Source organism: Paroedura picta, chromosome 6 (assembly GCF_049243985.1).
Source record: "Paroedura picta isolate Pp20150507F chromosome 6, Ppicta_v3.0, whole genome shotgun sequence".
Classification (NCBI taxonomy): domain Eukaryota; kingdom Metazoa; phylum Chordata; class Lepidosauria; order Squamata; family Gekkonidae; genus Paroedura; species Paroedura picta.
This window is the reverse complement of record NC_135374.1, coordinates 84,506,535-84,524,243: the sequence shown is the minus strand read 5'-3', so window position 1 is coordinate 84,524,243 and position 17,709 is coordinate 84,506,535. Positions and strand designations below refer to the sequence as shown.

Here is a 17,709-nt window from a genome sequence, read left to right as displayed (position 1 = left end):
TTTGTGGATTCCTTATACATGACTTTAGGGGAGTTTTCTGGAACTAACACAGCTACCTACAACCTCAGTGTAGTTTTAAAATGGTAGAATTTAGCTCTCAAAAAGAGGGATGTTGCAAACATGATCTTCAAATAGGACTTATGTTCGCTTTACTACACCCTCTAGATAACATTACCCATACTGGATTCCATTGGCTTTTTACCATCAATCAGTCTCCAGTCTATTACACTTTTATTTCCCATTCTGCCTGGTTGGGGACCTGGGTCCCATTATGTCAGGGGAGATGTTATATTATTAAATAGCTTTTCTGTTTACAAAATGTCAATCTACCCTTTGTTAATCTATCCTTTGTCCCAGCTATCTTTGATGCAACCTGAAAACCGGTTGTGGATTTGGCTAATGTCCAGTCAAGCTACATCCTGCGTTCCATTTTAAGATGATAAGTTACAGACCCGGAACTTTCTCATAATGTTCTAAAACAGCTCCTACATGTTTTTGTAGTGGACACCCAGCCTGGGAAGTGTTTGGGATTTTACTTACATCATTTATATATCACCTCTCTTGAGGCCATCTTGAAGTGCCTCCCAAATAACATCACAGTCATACCATAAAAACAAACCTGGGGGAATAACAGTGTAAGATAACGTTCAGCGATTGACAGTGATATTCATCAGATAATTGAAATTGCTTGACATAAAGCAAAAAACAGCTTAAAATATGGAGCCTCTGAAAGTCTGGGTAAAAGGAAACATTTTGGCCTGGCACCAAAAACTCAATAAGGTAGGTGTCAGGTGATCCTAAAGGGGCAGGGCATTCCAGAGAAGTAATACCTTTATGATGCTACTTTTGACTCAGAAATGTTCTGAGGTAAGTGTGCATAGAAATATAACTATGCAGCTCAAACCAATGCAAAGTTGACTTCAATAAAGCTATAACACCCCCATCCACTTGCCTTCCTCAAAGGCAAGATTTTCCCCGCTGTTTTTCTTTCCCTTTTGTGACTGAGCTGCCCTAGTTATCTGGTTTCTTTTCCTAAAGAGCTCTGGCTGTCCCACCCTGTCACAGTATAATATTTTGGCTGTTTGCTCAGCTCAGGAACCTGAGGGAAGGAATATGACTTAAATGGCACTTGAGACATTTTTATATTTCAAATTAACAAAATACTTGATTCAACTTAGAGGGGAAAGGTCAGGTGAAATCTGGGATAAAATTCCTGGAACGGTGGAGCTAAAGCCTCTCAACATAAACATTTTAAGTCACCGCGAAAAGCTTAAAAAGCTCTCATTAGCCTGAAAACGTTTCAGGGTTTTCTCAATGGTAAAAAAGTTGAGAAAGGCTGCTCTAGAAGATCTGTCCCCTTTCCTTGGCCAGAATGGGAATCCTTCCTTCTCAAACTTCCTTGCCAATTTTGCCCGCAGTTCTTGGTCTGGTGTTAAACTGCAGCTCTCATTTGGCTGAGATCTGACTCAATTCTTCCCACTATGCAGTTCCGAAGTCTCTCTGCTCAGCTGATGCAACCAACACATCTTTTGAAACAGGCTGTTTCTCTGAAGAATTAACCCTTCACAGTCAATGATGTTTACGCAGCCCTCCTAAGCCTTTAGAAGCCCAGTCTGCCACAGAAGCCTATTCATAAGAAAGTGAGCACAACTTTGCAGGCTCCCTTGCTGCTAGTTTCCCTATGGAACGCCATTCTTTCACCCTCGTAATGGCACCACTTATCTGCCCATTGTCTGGGAAATAATCCCCCACCTCGCACAATTTCTGATTTGGCGTCTTTCCACCCTCACCCCTTCGCGCCTTATTCGTCTGTGGCTAAATTCAGGAGGTGGGGTTTGGGAGGCCGCGACCAATCCAGAGGCTATATGCAAATCATACCTCGCATGGGTTTGTTTGAGTTTCCAGATGCCGTCGCTCTTTGGTGTGGGGATCCCAGCGGGAGCAGATGTTCGTCTACGGAATACGGGACCCTGGCTTTAGAGCTACTCATAATGGAGAAAGGCTAAATGCTCCTTAGATGTTCATTGATAAGAGGGAGCAGGAAAGACAACAAAACACTTTTTTCCGGAATAAAGCAAAGGTTTGTGGGCCTCAGTTTCCGAGTTTTGGGAAATCGCGGGGCTTGCTTTGAAAATGAACGGTGCCTGATTCTGATTCCGGACTTATAATGCTTTCACCTTTTTTCCTCTTTATTTCCCCTGCTGAACAGGTAAGATCGGTTTTTACTTCTGTTTAGTTTTGTGTCTTTTTAGAACAGAAAAAAAGAAAAGATTATTTGTCTCTGTGTCCGATTAATTTCTGTTTTCCCAACTGGATATGGGTCACGACACACTTCTGTATGCCACTGATATTTAACTGGGGCATTAAAATAATGATAAGGTAGAGCCGATAACATGTCCTATTGACTTGCAAGGAGGAGGAGGGGTTTGTCCCCGTGTGCCAGCAAGACAATGAGGGGAACGTCCTGAATTCGTGGACAAGTTAGTTATCATTAACAAGAACTACTACTTGTTTGTCTAAAAAGTTTTAAAAGGGGGCTCTTTAGCTAGAGGTTTGGGGTTAACACCTATTTTTTAGTATGTGTGAGAATTTGGGGTTTTTTTGTCAGTATAATGTTTTTTGGGCCCTGCGTGGGTGAAAAAAAACTTTTTTTCTTTATACTCAACAGCAAAAACTCACAGAAATTTTCTGCTCTAAATAATCTTTTTCATGAAGAGGGCTGGGATGGTCAATAGAAATCTAGCAGAGCTTCTAACATTGTGAAATTATGGGGATTCTTTAGAACAGCGGTGGTGTTAAGGCATTTGGAAACAGAAACACGGAAGTACTTATAAGTTATACTTTCATGAGTATTCATAAGATGTCTGCAATACATTTTTTAAAAGATGTAAAGTATGAATGCGATTATGTGTGTTTCCTGCAGGCCCTGAGAGTACCAGGACTGGCTGCAGCTTCTTTGGCAGGTATCCCTTAGGTAGCAAACAAGTGCTTGTGCCATAGGATGCCCCATTCCTCCTAAGACCACAGTGAGACTCTCAATGTGCAACCTTTTATGTGCCACCTCTCTGGAGAGGTCTGATACTATGCAAAGCAAGTAGATAGGAAATCATGTTAAGTAAACAGAAATAAAGGTTGCCATTTGAAACTTTTAAACTGAGTTTTAGGATCAGAATTTGTTGTTGACTATTTACCCTTGGTGTAGCTAAGGCTACACCATTGTGTACACATTGTAAAGTCTTTAGGTTCGTTGAGCAAGAACTTGAGGACTTTGTATGGGAGTTTCATTTCCCTCATTAATTTTGCAAGATTTTGGTCCCTTCCTCTGAAAAGTAGAAAGATTGTTCACAGGAATTAACAGGAATCCCAAGCATCCTTAAGATGAAGTGAGCTTATCTCTGAGTGGTTATCATGTCTATGTAATAACCCTGATCTAGAAGTTCTTCTTTGCAGCAATCAACCTGCTACTACACAGGAGGATTTCCCCCAATAAACAGATGTGTGTGCACAGTGGAATGGATGAATCAGTGCAGTCAAAAGTGGATTGTACTGGTATGCACATGCACCCAGTGAATTCCGGATACAGGGGGATTCTCCCAAAACACAGCTTCTTGGATGGCAAGGAAGGATCTAGAACCAAATGTCCACAGAAGGAGCCAGTGTGGTATGGTGGTTAAGAGTGTCAGACTAATATCTGAAAGTCCTAGCTTCAAATCTCCATTTGTGCCATGGACAGGTGCTGGCGACCTGTGGCCAGTCACACTCTCTCAATCTAACCTACCTTGCAGCTTTATTGTGAGGATAAAAAGAGGGGGTAAGAATTATGAAAGGTGCTTGGGGTCCCCACTGGGGAGAAAGGCAGGATGTAAATTAATTAAATAAATAACTTTCTATGCACACTTCATCGTTGACACCTGAGCTGTGATTTTCTGCCCCAACACTGTTGCACTGATGAGTAGCATAGGGAAAACACTGACCTATATAGGAAACAATGGGATAGGCATGGGCAAGAGGATTTATGGAAGTAGGTCAATAAATTCGCATCTGATATGGTTGCAGCTGTCAAGCTCTCCTATGTTCAGGCCTGATATAGGGTCAGAAGGAGTTTGGCATATGTGGAGTCTTAATTTGCCATGCGCACAAGAATAATATATGCATGGATTGCTTTTGCTACCTTTTCGTAGGGATTGTCTTTTAAAGTCACTTTGTTTTTTGCAACCCAGATAGATGTATGAAACATGCTTGAACCATGTGTATTTATATTTCTAAGAAGATCAGATCTGAACTATTCTTAAAATATATTTGGGTTTTGGAGAGCTAAGTTTCCCCCCCCCACTTGATTTTATTAAAACATCATTTGCAGATTCCAAAATGCCATCCATAGTTACCTGTGATGAAGAATTTCTCAAGTCTAGAGAAAACTTAAGTGCTTCATTTTATAGTGCTTTCCATTAGGTGGGATCCAGCCAAAAATAGGACAGAATGACTTGCATCCCCACAAATGTGATTTCCCACCTTTCCCCTCTTAACTGCAACTTCAACTGCAGCCCTGAAATGGTGCTTGTGGGGGAAAGAGGAGGACCCACAGAAATAACTTGGAGGGTGAGTTGGTGAAGATTTCCCCCCTCCACACACAGATGTACACTTGCTCAGGACAAGAAAATGCTCACTTGATTGATCTGTCTTCATCCTTAAAAAATAAAGATACGTATTTGGATGACTAGTTTTCTTTCTTTCTTTAGAATGTTTACGTTCTGCATTTCTGTTCATTTGGGGCCACCAAGGTGGCTTTTCTTATGTTCTGCAGTGGCCAAGGAGTGGGAATCAAACAAAATTAGGTGTCTGTACGCATTGCAAGGGGAACTGATAGCATAGGCACCATTTATAGGACACTGATTTTCATGGAGTATTGGCTGTATGGTAGGTGGACAACAACTGATTCTCTGACCCTTCTATCTAAAAGAGACATTTAAGTACCGGTTATAACTTTTAAGGCCATATGCGGTGCAGACCCTGAGTAACTATGGGACCTCTCTGAATATTTCCCCTGAAGAGCCTTGCACCCAGTCAATACAGACAGGCTAGGGGGTCCCTGGACCCAAAGGAATTTGGCTGGCCTCGACCAGAGTCAGGGCCCTCTTGACCTGGGCTCCCGCCTGGTGGAATGAGCTCTCAGAAAACATCAGAGCCCTTTTGGAGCTCAGTGAGTTCTGAAGGGCCTGCAAAACAGCTCTTCCACCAGGCCTATGGCTGAGGCCAGTAAAACAGCCAGCATCAATATCTAATTGGCCTGTATTGCACCCCCACCCTGGATTCTGGTTCTACACCCATGGGTGGATTTTAGAATTGTTAGCTGTGATTTTAATTTATTCTTGAACGTCTATTGTCCGCTGCTCTGAGTCCACTTGAGCGGAGAGGGCGGTCTTTACATGTAAAGAAATAAATAAATACATAATTAGATTTTAATGGATGGGTAACTCAGGCCTCTAAATTGACTTTAGAAGTGGTGCTGTGAACAATGACTGAGGCAAACACTGTAAAGGCTGCCTATTGGTCAGACCTAGCCTTTCCTGGTTTGTCAAGCAGGTTGTTAAATGACTTATAAATGGAAGCAATGACATGCTGATGCAGATCATTCCAATCCCTGCCTTGTGATGCCATGTGTCTTTGGTGCTTAAGCATGGTGTCATACATGCATTCTGGTATTGGGGTAGGCACAAATGCTCCAGCTGTTCCCTTTTTGCCCTGTATGGAGCAGGAACATAAAGCACAGCCTCTTTTTTGATTGGTGTACATGTTACACGGGAGATCTATGGCTGAATATTTTGTGTTGTCTTTAGCTAAGAAGCAGCCTGGGGAAGGGAGAGTGAACATAAATAAAGCTGCTCTATGCTGAAGCAGACCCTTGGTCTGCCAGTCAATATTGACTATTTTGGCTGACGGGTTCCACTGGGTCTTGGGTGCAAAACTTTCACCTCACCTGATAAAAGTTTGAGCTCAGTGCCGTCTTTAAGACCAACAAAGCTTTATTCAAGGTATAAGTTTTTGTGTGCATGCATACTTCTTCAGATACACACAAGATGTGTGCATGCTTGCAATAAGCTTTTACCTTGAATAAAACTTTTGGTCTTAAAGGTACCGCTGGATTCAAACATTGATCTGCTGTTTCAGACCAACATGATTATTAGTACCTGTGATACTTCCATTGGGCTCGAGGTGACTCATAAGATGGTTTAAGAATACATAGCTAACATACTTTATTAATTGCACATTAAAATTCTAAAAATAAAAAATATGCTAAAAATAAGCCAACTGTCTACCTAGCAACTAAGTTGGTTACCTACCTGACTCTATCTTCACATCATCTGTTATCTAATCCTTTTAATGGAGACACTGGGTATCGAACCAGGGATCTTTGACATGGAACACTAGGCCACTGTGCCTTTCCCCCTCACCAGCGGTCGCAGGTTGAGGACTCCTTCCTTCCATTTCCATGACAGAAATCCTCTCTTGGAAATGCTATTACGGCAATGGAAATTGGGACAGGATTAAATTCTTAATCTCTCAAAATCGTCCCCATACTTGGCTTCTGATGTTCAGAAAATATTGGGATATCTGGTCTTGGCTGTCCTACATAATGTGGACCTTGGTTTCAGTTCAGATCCTGCATGTATGCAAGACAAGTAGAATGATTTTAATTGGTGTTCGTGGGAGTTCTTTATTATTCACAAGGTGAGTTTGACATGTAACAGCAAGCCCACGTTTATTGTTACTCTTCATTTAGCCTATTTTCTAGAATATGAAGCGCAAGAAGAAAACAAAGAAGCATCCAGGAAAGTCCACCCCCCAATGCCATGAATTTGCTTACTGGATGTCTCACTTGCCAGAATGTCTCTGGACCATTCCTCTTTACAATCTATCACTTCCAGGTATCTAGATCTTACTTTAAAACAGTTTAATATTGGTTAAACATTATTTTGCATTTCTTGCTTAGGAATAATTTTTGTTACCAAGCACTTCAGGTCAAAGGGTGGAAATCATCGAATCTGACAAGCACGGTCATAATGTTAGCTTGCTAACCCTATACTGAAAGAGTAAGGCCCACTAAAGTATCCTGTCTCAAAGCAGTCAGATGGGAAGAAACATTAATAGACCACCAAAAGCCCTCACACACCACGCTTTGCTTCCTTTAAGCATCCTGTGACAAAACAAAGAGTCCACAGTCGCCTTTACGACCAGCAAGGTTTTATTCAAGGTGTAAGCTTCATGTACATGCACGCTTCCTCAGACACAATGAATTGTTAGGAATGCAGACGTAAAGGCTGAATGAGATTAGCATATGTAATGAGATAAGAAACCAATATCCCTGGGATATTTTAATGTTAGGCTTCCAGAGACTGCCACAATGACCCCCCCCACACACACATACACTTTGTTCACTAAAGCATTAAAGGGAGAAATGTTTTCAAATCTTTAGTCTTTCCATATCAATGTCTCTTTGTATATCTCATGTCAATTTCATTTTGTGCTGATGATCCTTCCTCTTATTTTGGTTGCATACAGCTTAGGAATTCTTTTTTTTTTTTTTGCACTGAGAATGCTTTCTCATCTACCTTACAAACTCAATATCAGCTGGGAACTAAACCTTATTTCCCCCCCCCCCCACTGTTGTAATTTTTAAAATTCAGCAGTCTGAAACTAGCAATAGTTGCATATCACTAGACTCATGCCACTTGTAAAAAAATTAAAAACCAGGGGGAAATAAATATTGTGCACTGATGAAAGGGAGGAGGATGGCCCCCATGTGGGTAGAGGAATGACCGAGAGGCGGCAATATGGTGTATGTGTGGGAATCTGAGGGAATCTGTGCACTTTTGAATTACCTTTGTCTTGGAATCGAAAACTTTCAGAAAACATGGGGAAACCATGACTAGAAAATTAACTGAGTGCTGGAGGAAAATCAGTACAGAATGACAGAAAACCCGATGGATATGCACAGTGAAAGCAAGGAAAAACGGCTGTACATAATAGTCAAGGAAGCCTCAGTTTGCAAGACCTGGGGGAAGGTGTTAATGATAGGATGGTTTAGAGGACATTAATTCATAGCGTTACCATGAGTCAGAAGCAATTTGATGGTACTTCTCTCCTCAGTGTGGGTGTACACATTGCAAAGTCCTTGAGTTTGTTGGGGAAGAACCTAAGGACTTTGTATCATATATGCAATGGGAATTTTGTGCCTCCCAAATGGGTGCCATCTCTTTTCTGTCTATGAACATGGCACACAGGGCTTTAGCCTTCCTCCCCTAGCCTTTTGAAACTGTTATTGGCTTTCTTGTAAAAATCACATTGTGTGTCTACATGTAAAAGTGTGTCTGTTCCAGGACACAAAATACAAAATTCTTGAGTTCTCTCCCAGCAAACATGAGGATCTTATAATGTTTAGAAAGTGATGAGAAAGTGAGTGGCCAAAGGGATGGGTGATGGAGGAGACATCCAGAGTGAGGAATGAGAGGAAAACTCAGGACTTAGGAGGGTTCCACCTGACCAAGAGGAACAGAAGTGAAGAATTTGTTGGAAGTCCTAGTCATGCTGTAGCCTCCAAGTCCTGCTTTCTTCTGATTCAAAGCCTTCCTGCTCTACATCATGAAACAGAAACCGGCAAATCTTCCGGTGATTCTGGTATAAGACAATCTCTCTTTGAACTGATGTGGTCCTTGGATGTTTACGAATTGTTTATGAAACTTGTATGTTTAGGAGCATTTGAAGGGTGGACAAAAAGTTTGAATTAGAAGAAGCGTTGGTTCTTATATGCCGCTTTTCTCTACCCGAGGGAGGCTCAAAGCAGCTTACAGTTGCCTTCCCTTTCCTCTCCCCACAACAGACACCCTGTGGGGTGGGTGAGGCTGAGAGAGCCCTGATATCACTGCCTGGTCAGAACAGTTTTATCAGTGCCGTGGCAAGCCCAAGGTCATCCAGCTGGCTGATGTGGAGGAGTGCAGAATCGAACCTGGCATGCCAGATTAGAAGTCCGCGTCCTAACCACTGCACCAAACTGGCTCTCTTAGTTTAATTTCAATTTTTATATTGCTAGGGAGCCACGATGCTATGACATACAGCCTTGATGAGACGTCAACAGTAAGCGTAAATGAATCCAAGCTGCTGGAACTTATGGACAAACATATGCACTGCATAATGCACCCTATTATTTTGAGGTGGTGCATAACACAGGTAAATAAACCTTCCATTTTTAAAGGTCCCAGCTGAATGGTTTAATTGAGTAGATCTGTCATATTGTGAAGCTTGTTTTTAATGGTAGATAATGTGGACACTCTCATGTCATTCTTGCAAAACGGGAAATAGAACTAGTACATAAAATGAGCACTAAGCCTTTCCTTTCAGCAAAGGAGCTTGTGGCCTTCTGTGATCTCTGAGAGCACCCTGTCATATGTGGAACCCAGTGTATTGTAGTTTTGGGTAGGGGAAGGCCAGGGCTTGGGGAGGGGTGGAACCTAATTGGTACATAATGCCATAGAATTCCCCTTCCAAAGCAGCCTTTTTCTCATGCACTTTTCAAGTTTAAAATCTCTGAGGAAAAAAAAAAGCCCAGAGAGGTTAGGTGGAGCTCGAGTACTCCACCTCATGTTACTTATGAATCACTGAAACATGAACAAGCATGGTGAATAAAAGGTACAGGTACAAGTATCCTCTGTGCAAGCACCGAGTCATGTCTGACCCTTGGGGTGACGCCCTCTAGCGTTTTCTTGGCAGACTCAATACAGGGTGGTTTGCCATTCCCTTCCCCAGTCATTACTGTTTTACTCCTCAGCAAGCTGGGTACTCATTTTACCGACCTCAGAAGAATGGAAGGTTGAGTCAACCTTGAGCCGGCTGCTGATATCGAACTCCCAGCCTCATGGTCAGAACTTCAGACAGCATGTCGGATGCCTTACTACCCTGCGCCACAAGAGGCTCTTAGCATGGTGATTAAGGACCATGAATACTGGGTCTTAAGATGTTCGATAGTTGTGATGTACCTGCTGTCAAACTTACTTCAACACTGATGGGAAAGTGCCTTCTTAACAGGGCTTCCAAGCTTGTCAGAGGCACCATCATTGCCGCCATGTCTCAGAGGTGCTTCCACATAGTGGTCCTCAGGCCTTTATGAATGGACCAAATAGTAATCAACAGCTTTAAAAGATGCAAATTGACTCAGGTGGGTTGCTGTGTTGTTCTGAAGCAGCAGAATAAAGCTTATAGCTTGGATAAAACTTGGTCTTCAAGGCACCACCAGATGAAAACTTTTTCGTTTATAAAATCTGGACAGAGAATTAAGCATTTATTTCGGATATTTTTGTAAAAAAAAATTCTGCAGGAGCTGACTCTGTTGGAGCAACTGGATGCTGGAATTAGATACTTTGACTTGAGGATTGCACACAAGCCTGATGACCCTTCTACGACTTTGCATTTTGTTCATATGCTATATACTACAGCTGTTGTAGAGGTACTTCTCACGAAAACAGGCATTAATGTATTTTAAGACTGTTTCTGGTAGTAGTTTTGCAACTAACATCTGTATAATGGGTTTTATGGGTTTTATTGTCATTTTTACCATGTAAACCGCCGTGAGCCTAAGGGAACGGCAGTGATGATGATGATGATGATGATGATGCCATGCGTAATCCAGTTTCTGCAGCCAGTACTCTGGCTGAACTCTCACAGCAGCCCAAGCATGGCTGATTTGCAAGAGAGAACTAGCCTAGCTGAGCACATTCTGTGGTGGAAAGCATAATGCATCTGCAGCTGCCTGTTGTGGAAATATAGTCTGGTGTAATCTGCCTTGGGTCTCAGTAAAAAAGGTGGTCTACACACCTAGTTTCCAGGGTCCAACTGGCAGAGAATTTATTCAGTGCACTTTTATTCCTCCAAGGAGTATAGGATAGCATATACCGAAGCAGCTACTGAAGGAAAGAGCCCTGAACCCCGCTTAAGAAGATATTGAGGGTGAGGAGCATGAGGGATTTCTGCTGAGATGAGCATATCTCCCTCACCTCCAAAACTAACTTCTGTCCTAATGACTGTCTCTTGCTTGCTTGAGAGTGATTTGTCTAAGTGGGGACTATTGGCTGTCTCTTGGAGTGAAGAATCACAATCCCTGTATTGTTTTAATGTTTTGTGATCAGTAGCTCAATTCAGGGGGGAAAGACAGTTACACTTTTGATTCCTCTGAAAACTACAATTGTGGCTGAGATTTTTTAGGTTGGGGCCACTGAAATGAATATAGTATGCATAAGTGATGACAGTATGAAGCTGAATGATGCATGGTTCATCGTGCTAAGGCTCGAAACCTTAGGTCTCAAGATGTCTTACTAGTGGTCATCAGTTTAGATGAGTTCCAACGTAATTAAAAATTCAGTACCGCCCACGTTTACCTCAGGAATGCTGAGCAATTCCATGTGACAACCAATTTATATATTTTACTGTCAGGAGATTATTAAGATTCCAGCAGGAGGCTCAAGAAGAATTCTAGTACCTCAGACATCTTCAGCCTTAAGTGTCCCATATATGAATCAGAATCTCCCGAAATCACGTTTGATTTCTGTGATGGGACAAAGTAAAAGTAAAAATGATGCAACATTAATTTGTTCCTAAATTGCGATGAATTATTAATGATATCAGTCTTGAAGATTTTTCTGCGTGCCCAGAACTGATTTAATGCTAATATGATTTGAAGATATTTACCAAGTTGAATGAATTTGAACTAGGATAGCTGATTTTGGGTGGTGGCAAGTGACTGTCAGCCACAAGCTAGAGAATTGGCCACTTCCATTGCTCTCCTTACCCTCTCAGGCACGAGTGAGCTTTCATGTGTGCATTTGGGAGGGGACAGAGCCTGCACATCTACTCCCGCCTTAAACTGCCTCCTATCTTCATGCCCAGTCCTCCTCAAGCCGGCCTGTTAACACAGGTGGTAATGACATGGTACCAGTGACATGGTACTTCTGGGCGGGCGGATGCCAGGGAGGTGTGGCCAGCTGACATCATTCCCGGGACTCCTTGAAACCTGGAAAATGATTTCAGGGGCTCCTCCATGGTGAAAAGGTTGAAAAAGATTGCCCAAGAGTCTTTTGAAGACAAAAGATTGAGAATGTAAACATAAAATGAAACCTTATTAATGAAAGCAGCTCTCAAAAGAAAATAACTTAACTTATATTCACTCAAGGTAGCTATTACATTACAGAGATGTCTAAACACATATACTGAATAAAATAATTCAATCTTACACCCCCATTTTTCTTTCCATGTTGCTTTGGATGGTAAAGGAAGGCATCAGGCACAGAAAAACATAATATAATGTGTGTGAACAGAGGATAGGGGAAGTGAAACATGGCCACATGTTTCCAAGAGGTTTCTTCTGGCTTTCACATTCTGCATGCATTAAGCTTTTCTGCCCAACTGCTAGATTGGATCCGGAGGCATATTTCCATGTGCCTTCAAGCCCATATGAAAACTGAAATGTACCTATTGAATTTGATTCTGCATTTCTACTTGGAGAAGGCGTTGTGCAAGTAACTGCAAGCATTGCCTTCACAAGTGGAACAGTGTTAAGCTTGTGCTTCTGTTTATGCATCACTGGATCGAACACATTGGGTTTATAGATGGAATAATAACCATTGGGGTTAGTGCTTTGAGCAATAACTTAACCCTAAACTCCACAGAGCAGTTCAAACAAAGATAAAAATAGCACAGGAAAGCACTAATGTTTTTTTAACAGATAGACGATGAGTGTTGAATTTAAACCCAAATCTTTCTCAGCTCTGAAGCACTGGATTCTAGCATCTCAAATGCCTCCCTGCACCTGGAATTAGTTGTACTTTCCCTCCACCTTCTGCATTTTGTACAATTGGATTAAAATGCGAAAGTCAGGCTAATTCAGAAGTTGGCACTAATTAATGAGCTAACTCACAAGCCATTCATGCTCACTGCCAAATGGGAAGTAGTAATTTCATTTCAAGTCCATCTGAAGTATCTTGCATACCCAGCATTCCTAGAGAGATAGTGGGCAAATGAGCACCTTGAGATACTGTTTGATTATCTTGCTTGTTTTGTGTTGATTGTTCTAGGATGCCCTGTGGGATATATTACAGTGGTTGAAAGCCCATCCCTGTGAGGTAATCATTCTAGCTTTCAGAAACTTTGATGGATTGGATGAGGAACATCATCGCCATTTGGTGTGTTGCATAAAGAAGATCTTCTGTTGTAGACTGTGTCCTAGAAATGTAAGTTGTTTGGAATCCCTGGTTTTGACCTTTCAAGGATATAAACGTCTTGCTCACAGTGGTCTGTTTGGGATGTTCTACTGAATTAAAGACAATACAGACCAGACATTTGCTTTAAATGAATGGGATTCTGTACAGATTAATATCAGTGCCAGAATCCTTTTTGTAAATAGAAAATGAAAAACCTGATGTATGATTCAGAATTAGATACTCAGCACTGAAGCCCTGGCATTCAATCGATTCATTTTATTTATTTAGATTTATATACCACCTTCCCTCAGGGTGGCTTACAAAGAGTGTAAATTGCATGATACAATACAGCGCAAGTACGATCATAATGTCTAGCCTGCATACCAGACCCTCTTCCTTGTGCCTTAATCCAAAGTGTGTGGAGACAGACTCCAGTTAGCAAGCCACTCTTGTTGTACTTGGAGGAGCTCATCTTTTTTTGCTTTTTCAGCCGTGCCCTGGCACAGTTTTGATTTTAAATTCGCATTTCATGTAATTTTTGGATACTCTTCGCCATCCGATTAGAACGAGTCCTTACTCACTTCGGTGCAACTTGTACCAAAGTTAGGAATTCAGCTATTATAGCAAGATAGTTTGTAAAATTAACCATCAAAGCCTTTACTTTTAAATGAAAACTTAACTCCAAAGTGAAGATCTAGTCTCTCCCTCCCTATAGCTGGAATATATTCAAGTTTGGCACGGAAATTCAATATCTGACCCAATTAAGGCAATAATGATGATCCAGTTCTAAAGAGAGCAACAGAATTTACTCAGGAAAGCCAGTATACATTTCTGTAGGTTGTATCACAGCTGTAGACCAAGGCTAGATGAATTTTGTTGCAATCAGAACTGTCTTATGTAGAAAGGACAGAGCTCTTCTGTTTTTGACTGTCTTTCAGATTTTAACTGGGGAATGATTACTCAGTTTAACATTAGACATAGTCGTGTAGAGACTTTGTTGGGAGAGGGGAGGGAAGGGAAGGAGGACAGTTCTTCAGCATTAGGCCTGGCAACCACTTGGAATCCAGCTGTGATAATGGAGGATGCTGGGCTCAATGGTTGGTGGTAAGCCTAGAAGGGTGGATAGTGGAGCTGGGCAATTTACGAGGGTGATGTGTATAATAACTCAGAGACTTCAAGAGGTTTAGTTGTATTTTTTTAGAAGCTCTGGTCAAAAATTATATGGGAGACACAGAGCAAGATGTTTGATAAGGGTCTTTCTCCTTTTTCAATTTCTTTTTTTACAATATTGTTGGAGACAGAAGTGATGGATGATTGATTTTACTTGAAAATAGACAAAAATTTTACAAAATAAATTCTGAAGGCTGTATTTTAACTGCCTAGCAGATGGCTGAAGGCCTTTGGTGAAATTAGAAAATCCACATATACATGAAAATGTTTTACAAGCTTATGGAGGATTCTCGGCATTCAGTCAACAGGCATCTGTTGCCCTTCAGCCTCTCCTGTACATAGATTTTAAAACACAGTTGGGGAAGTATGATAAGGGATGCATGCCTGAGTATTTGAATTTCTGTATAGTTGCCATAAACTTAAGCCAATAGGCCATGGTTACACAAATAACAGTACAATGTCTCTTTCAGGTGGTTCCTACCCTACAACACATGTGGGCCCACGGCTATCAGGTTATTGTCTCATATGAAGACCTTCTACAAGTGGCACATAACCCTGAATTATGGACTGCAATTCCATACTGGTGGGGAAATAAGACCACAGCAAAAAAACTTATCCAGTATTTGGAGTTGAGGAAAAGCGGTGGACGCTCAGGTATCTGTGGATTTTTGTAAATCATGTGCCAAGGCTATGTCTGACTTCATCTAATTGTAGGCTGCTAAAGGTCTACATGTTTCAATTGTTTGTAAACCATAAGTTTTGATCAGAGCCATATAGTATGTAACTTTAAAGGAAATTTGGTTTTTCTCTGACCATGTTTTGGTGGGATGGTTGAACAGTATATATATTTTAAAAAACCCTTTGTTTTATTTTTTTGTACAGTCTGTGCGTGGAGTGCGTTCCGGGAGATTAAGCAGCCTTTTCTTAGATCTGTAGTGATATTTTATGCTATTTCTTCTTTCTTTACAAAATTGTAAATGAACAAAACAGATATGAGAACAGCTGATTCTACTGGGCTATGTTTGTACCAGTTATTCAGTATTCAGAACCAATGTGATGTAGTGTGGATTTGCACCTAGAAGATAATACAGCATTTGGACAATGTTGTTCCTGTCAAGTAGAATGACATTTTAGCACCCTAACTTGCTGTTTGAAGTTACAAGATGTCTTCCAGGACTTAGAATAAAAAGGAGAAAAGAGATTGATGGATGAACTATGCAAGAATGGGAAGATTAAACCTACTTTCTGAGAGGTCCAGATGCCTGGAATTTAGCTTTTAAATAAATTGAAAAAATTGATTACCCAAGTATTGCATTGTTTTCCCTTACAGCACTAGTCATGCCCACAGAAGGGCACATTACCGACGCAGTGGTGATTCTTTGTTTTGTTTTCTTGCAGGAGGATTATTTGTTGCAGGTATCAATCTAACTGGAGATTTGGCATACATTCTGGGACATCTACATTGTTCAATAAAGAAAATGACCCTCCGTGCCCTTCCATCACTAAATCGCTGGATAAAGCAGCAGCGACCCGGAGCAGAGAAAGATTGCATTAATATAATTGCTGGAGACTTCATAGAAAGAAATAATTTTGTGAAGAATGTGATCAGTCTTAATGAAAAACTTATTCCAAAGGAGCACAGCTCGGATATGCTGCATTTGATTAGTTTTAGAAAGAGTACTTCGGAGAAAAACAGAGCTTTACCTTCTTCACAGGAATGCTTTGAAGAGTTTGTTTCTAACAAAAGTAAGAAAGAAGAAAATTCTAGTTAAAGATGAATTCATAACTCCATGAATTTACTTGGAGACACACTGAAAAGTACAATTGTTCTTTTTTGCACTGTTTACCAGGAAACCAAGCCCTTTTTAATATCACTTTTGCTTTTTAAAAAATCTTAACGTCCCCTCTTCAGAAATTGCTGCTTGTTGCTGTGTAAGAGAATCTGACCATGTACTCCTGCCAGCTAAATGGCTCATACCAGTTATCTCTTCAGACAGGAGGGGAAGCCATTCTTCTTCCAAACATAGATGACTGACACAATCAGAAGTGATAGGGCCAGCCATCTTTTTGGAGCTGTGTGTGCTGCCAATTCAGGAGAACCCTGACTGTGAAACAATCCAATGCTCAATGGTGGGATCGCACAACAGGAGCTACAGGCAAAGAAATTTTACAAGACAGAAATTGTCCAAAATTCAGTGTTTGCTAAAGGGGCAGAATGAATTAAATGTAATATCTTCAGAAAAAGAACAGGGCAGGGGTGAAGAAAAAAAGTCAGCAGATAACTGAGTAACTACTATTGCTTGTAAACTACAGACAACATTCTTAAAGCCAAAAGTATAAAGGAACAAGCTCAGTCGATCAAACTGATGTCTTACCTGCATTCTAGTAGAGACATTATATACTTAAGAGAGGAACTCTTTTGGACTGGGTAAAGAGCAAGAAGTAGAGGACTAGAGTAAAGGAACAGTTCTCATAACACAAGGAAGCAAGCAGTGAGTTTTGAAATAAGTGCAGTTTAACTTATTCAGTCCACGAGATGTGTGAACTGTGAATTAGTTGTACTTGCAGAGTAAATGCATGCAAGCCAAACTGAAGAAATCTTCTAACTGTGAAATCCATTTTAGGTGAATGGGCAGACCCTGGCAGACTGAGTGTAAAAATGAGGACACCCGAGTGAAAAACCCTGACCACATGTGTAGTGAATGGCTAGGAAAAAGATCCTATAGATATTTCAAAGGAAGTGTCAATCCAGCATGCAGCAGCTGTGAAAAAGATGATCAGAATATGGAACTGCAAACAGCTTGGCCAGTATTGTAACGGTATCTGTAAATATGAGTGGAAAATAGTAAGGATTTAGGGGCAGGGATGAAGACATAATGACAGGTTTGTGAAGTACGTATGAAGCAGAGAATGTTTTTAATCCGCCTTGACAATGCAAGAAAGTGTTCAAAGCTGCTCTTTGAACAGATTTAGGAAAGAGGAGAAGAAGAGTTGGGTGTTACACCCCACTTTTCACTACCTAGAGGAGTCTCAAAGTGGCTTACAATTGCCTTCCCTTTCCTCTCCCCACAACACACACCCTGTGAAGTGTTTCACAAAATATGCAGCTGCCACCACAAGCTGTAGCAACACCCACAGCCTTTGAAGGATGTAAATAGCACAAATCAAACCTGATGACAGAACTACAGAACAGCAGTTCAGCTGGTACTCTAAAGACTCTTCTAGGGTACTCTTCTAGGTACTCTTCTACCTAGGAGTGTGCGATTAGGCCGCTTTGGCGGCTGTTCCCTCCGGG

The 17,709-nt window shown here is 41.2% G+C and overlaps 1 protein-coding gene across 2 annotated transcripts; it reads left to right on the top strand.

The window, feature by feature from the left end:
* The first annotated feature begins 1,897 nt into the window (after positions 1-1,897).
* On the top strand, positions 1,898-17,709 carry PLCXD1 (phosphatidylinositol specific phospholipase C X domain containing 1). Of its 2 annotated transcripts, none has more exons than XM_077343376.1 (7): positions 1,898-2,209; positions 6,782-6,926; positions 9,089-9,225; positions 10,370-10,498; positions 13,119-13,274; positions 14,885-15,068; positions 15,813-17,709. In XM_077343376.1, exons 2-7 carry the CDS (start codon positions 6,797-6,799, stop codon positions 16,184-16,186), a joined length of 1,110 nt encoding a protein of 369 aa, XP_077199491.1. In that variant the 5' UTR covers positions 1,898-2,209; positions 6,782-6,796; the 3' UTR covers positions 16,187-17,709. The 2 variants fall into 2 exon arrangements, with proteins under 2 accessions (XP_077199491.1, XP_077199492.1); XM_077343377.1 differs by having other exon boundaries at positions 1,900-2,080.

What these genes read in the sequence shown, in the direction of transcription:
- PLCXD1 (XM_077343376.1), top strand. Translation starts at nt 6,797, where the DNA reads ATGAAGCGCAAGAAGAAAACAAAGAAGCATCCAGGAAAGTCCACCCCC. An exon ending in TTACAATCTATCACTTCCAG is followed by an intron (nt 6,927 to 9,088) that starts GTATCTAGATCT and finishes TTATATTGCTAG; the next exon opens with GGAGCCACGATGCTATGACA. An exon ending in ATACTACAGCTGTTGTAGAG is followed by an intron (nt 10,499 to 13,118) that starts GTACTTCTCACG and finishes TGATTGTTCTAG; the next exon opens with GATGCCCTGTGGGATATATT.